General features: G+C 53.2%; 1 protein-coding gene across 1 annotated transcript in view; it reads right to left on the bottom strand.

The window, feature by feature from the left end:
- The window catches only part of IL15RA (interleukin 15 receptor subunit alpha), a 29,084-nt gene that overhangs the window by 6,549 nt on the left and 18,594 nt on the right, over nucleotides 1–3,941 (bottom strand). Inside the window, exons 3-5 of the mRNA XM_023511392.1 lie at nucleotides 3,049–3,141; nucleotides 1,670–1,858; nucleotides 811–843 (exon numbers count right to left, since the gene is read on the bottom strand). Coding sequence (XP_023367160.1) covers nucleotides 811–843; nucleotides 1,670–1,858; nucleotides 3,049–3,141 — 315 coding nt within the window. The remainder of the gene's footprint in view (nucleotides 1–810; nucleotides 844–1,669; nucleotides 1,859–3,048; nucleotides 3,142–3,941) is intronic.

The following is a 3,941-nucleotide window of genomic DNA, read 5'->3' as shown; positions in this document are numbered from 1 at the left end:
TTTTTTGGTTGCAGCCGTCATTGTTGTTTGGCGGGCCCGGGCTGGATTTGAACCAGCTATCTTGGGTGTACGTGGCTGGCGCTTTAGCCACTTGAGCCACAGGCGCCGAGCCAGAATCTGCATTTCTTATGAGCTCAGGACCACCCCTGGGGTGGAACACGCAGTCAGGCCTGGTGGAAGATGAATGGTACCACATAGAGGCAGCTCCCTCCAAGGGCTGAGCTCAGTGACCACAGCAAACTATTGCAGATGCGGAAAACCAGAGACATTGATACCACTCTGCACTGGTGAGCTCCTCACTCCAGACACCCCATGGATGTGGCTGTGTAAATGCCACTGGGGACAGTGTCCTGCCTTCTATTTTATAATCTGGTGGGCATTGTGGCAGGCGCCTGTAGTCCCAGCTACTCAGGAGGCTGAGGCAAGAGAATCGCCTAAGCCCAAGGGCTGGAGGTTGCTGTGAGCTATGATGCCACAGCCCTCTACCCAGGGCAACAGAGTGAGACTCTGTCTCTAAAAACAAAAACGACAACAAAAAAGAATCTGGTCCTCCAGGACAGCCTCATCTGGGACAGGAGATCAGACATTAGAATAATTGTGTAAAGTTATTCATAAAAAGGGCTGCCAAGTGGCTAACTATGACCTTGGTTTCTTAAGAATTTATTAAAGTGTCAAAGCCTTCCAAGTCACTTAATCATTTGCTCACTCATGCAATATTGGAGCATATGTTGGTTACCATTTTCCGTTTAGTTAAATCAGGGACAGTGGTCTCACCAATCACAAACACACCGGACCAAGGTAAATACTCACCGATGACACCTTTGAAGCTGGAAGGATTCGCATCTGTGGAGGAAAAGGACAGCTCGGTCACGACTGGGGGGGAAGGCACTAGTTCCTTATGAGTGGGAGAAATCACGGACACCTGGGTCCCATCTTAGCAGCCTGGGAGACTTCCAGCAGGCATAAACAGACTTATTTTAGCACAGAATAGGTGGAGTAACTCACTGAGGTGCTGGGTCACACTTAAGAATCAGGCTGGCACAGTGGCTCATGCCTGTGACCCCAGCACTCTGGGAAGAGAGGTGGGAGGATCTCTTCAGACCAGGAGTTTGGGACCAGCCTGAGCAAGACACCCTGTCACTACTAAAAATAAAAAAAAATTAGCCAGGTGTTGTGGCAGGCACCTGTAGTCTCAGCTTCTCAGGAGGCTGAGGCAGGAGGATCGCTTGAGCCCTGGAGTTTGTGGTTGTAGTGACCTGTGACATTGCCACCACATTCTAGCTTGGGTGACAGAGTAAGACTGTCTCAAAAAAAAAAACCCACAAAAAAAATTGGATCTGCCCTAGGGAAGGTCTAGATTGCCACTGCAGACTGCAGGGCACTCCGGTTCGCTGTACCAGGGAGAACACGGACGGTGCCCAGAGTCTGGGCACAGCCTCTGGCATGAGGTCACATCTGGAGGCTCACATCTGGGGTGTGGGCTTTCTTTTCTTGCTACCCGCTGGAGTAAGAGACGTGGCGAGGCACAGAGAGAGCAGCGAGGAGGCTGGACAAGGCCAGTCCTGACTAGGGGGTGACACTGCCAGCCTGCAGCTGGCACAGCCATTTTGCACCGCAGCTCGGCCCAGACCTGGGGAGTGGCCTTCCCTGGTGCAGGGTGAGTGCTGACCTGACGGCTGGTGGGAGGCAGAGGGTGTGCCTTCTGGGGTTCCAGCAGTTGTCTGCGAGGGAGGCTGGGGGGACGTGTGCCTGCCCGTGCCTGTGGGTCCTGCGGAAGGAGGTTTGGAGGGGGTGCCCGGTGCCACAGCCGTCTCTGCACCCACTGTGGCCTCTGGCCTGGGAGAGGAAGCTGCGGGCTCTGTAGGGAATTCCAAGACGCAAGAACATAAATGTTTGGCTTGTCTCTTCTCCACTCCTGCAGAGGGAGGGCGCAGGAGCCGGTCCAGTGAGTCCACCCTGGCCAGCCCTCCCCCAGCAAACTGCTGCCTTAAAAGGGTGAGACATCCACCCATCTGGAGTGGTCACAGCACTGATGACAGCCCTTCAGAACACAGAGCCCCCAATTCCCAGCCAGATGGTGATGTCAGGACACACCCAGACCAGACTGGGAGGCGGTACTCCAGGAAGGCCAGCTGAGTGGCAGAGTGATGGCAACATGTGTGCCTGGCTTGGGGACAGGAGACTCAGAGCCTGGGAAAGCCACAGATCTGGCGACATGGCACGAAAACCGAGAGCTAACAAGGTGTCATGGAAGCAAGGCGTATTATCCCAGGATATTCAGCATCCCAGGTTTCAAATTTTCTTAACATTGAGAAGGTGCTGAGGAAAGTGGGATAGAAGATTACCTAAGACTCTGCCAAACTATAGGACGTTGGCAGCTTTAGGCAATGCTTCTAGGACAGAGTGGTCACCATGAATTTGCTAGTGTGCTGGACTGGTGAGGATAGCTCTGAGGGCCTTCACATTCTGCAGACAGAAGACACTTCTCAAGGGTGCTTCTAGGAAGTGCCTGGGAAGGTGGGGACAAAGCCTCCCTCTGGAGCAAAGAGCAGCGTTGGTTACTGCCCAGGATAAAACACTCTGGTGCCTGGAGCCCAGGTTCCCTCTCCTGCAATGCAGCCACTGGGCGGTCAGGCATCTGTCCAGGCCCAGTCGCGTTGCCCTTGCAGTCTTGGGGCTGAGGGACTTGACATAAACACACTGATGCCTGAAACTGTGGTGGGTTGACAGGAAGGTCAGATCAAAGTTTAGATCACTTCTGGTTCTTCCTGAGGGTAAGAGTCTATAACTAAATAGGCTCCGATGTATTAACTGATCTTAGGCCACTATTAATTACATTCATATGAAGAGAGCAAATAACTTTGATTTAAAACAAACATTAAGCCACTGGAAATTCTTACCCTTGACTTTAATAAAAAAGGTCATGCCGGTGCCTGCATCTGCAGTGGCACAACCGCAGTGGTCTGTGGGTCTGTGGGATTGGGGGGGCGCGCCTGGGTGGTGGGAGGATTGGGAACAGGAGTCCTCAGAAGTTTCCAACATTCCTACCTTTTCCAGAAGGGGAGGGGGTCTCTGGCTGTGGGGTCACCCCTGCCGTTGCTGTGGAGGGTGGTGGCTTTTTGTGAGCCAGGGAGGGGTCCCCTAGAGAGAGGATAACCACACGGCATTTATGATCCTGAGCGTGGAACCTGGGGCAGCTTTAGAACTAGATACACATAGACCACATCAACATACAAGTTTACAGTGAGAGGTCAGAAGCTTGGGAAATGGCCCACAGCGAATGCTTCCCGACCCAAATGCAAAGACAGACTGAGAACCATTTTTCTAGCGTCTCTAAAGAGACCACAGAAGTTAACTCAAATTTCTTTTACTTTTGGCTGAAATGATATCAACTCAATTTATAATACTGGCTTTTCATGGGAAGATAAACGATCACTCAACTGTTTAGCAGAAAAAAAAATCTCTCAACGCATAAGAGGTTGGGGGGAAAATAAAGGGCATTTTTGGTGGTCAAAGGTGAGGGGAGCCTTTAGACTACTTGAAACCTGCAGAGTGCCCAGGTGCTGGGCTCTAAGACCTGATTCCAGGTTCTCGTCCTCTGCCTCCCTCCTGGCCCTGTGCAGAGCCAACAGCGCGGTGAGCTCTGTGGAGACCTACCCCCCACAGTGGAAAGGGGTCTCAGGCTCCAGCAGGGATCAGGGCGGAGCATAGACACCCCCAGTTCCCACAGGTACTGCCAGCCAGCTGCACCAGCTCCCCCTCACTTGTCCCCACGCCTGGGTGGGAGCTGCTTCCTCAGCCCAGCGACTCCACCAAGCCAGAAGAGGGAGAACAGGGATAGGTGCGCCAGAGTGGGCCAGAGTGAGCCAGAGTGGGCCAGAGTGGGCCAGAGTGAGCCAGAGTGGGCCAGAGTGGGCCAGAGTGGGCCAGAGTGGGCCAGA

This window comes from Otolemur garnettii, unplaced genomic scaffold, assembly GCF_000181295.1.
Source record: "Otolemur garnettii isolate 467f Iridium unplaced genomic scaffold, OtoGar3 scaffold00019, whole genome shotgun sequence".
Classification (NCBI taxonomy): domain Eukaryota; kingdom Metazoa; phylum Chordata; class Mammalia; order Primates; family Galagidae; genus Otolemur; species Otolemur garnettii.
Note: the sequence above shows the minus strand (reverse complement) of the source record. Positions and strands in the feature narration are given on the sequence as shown.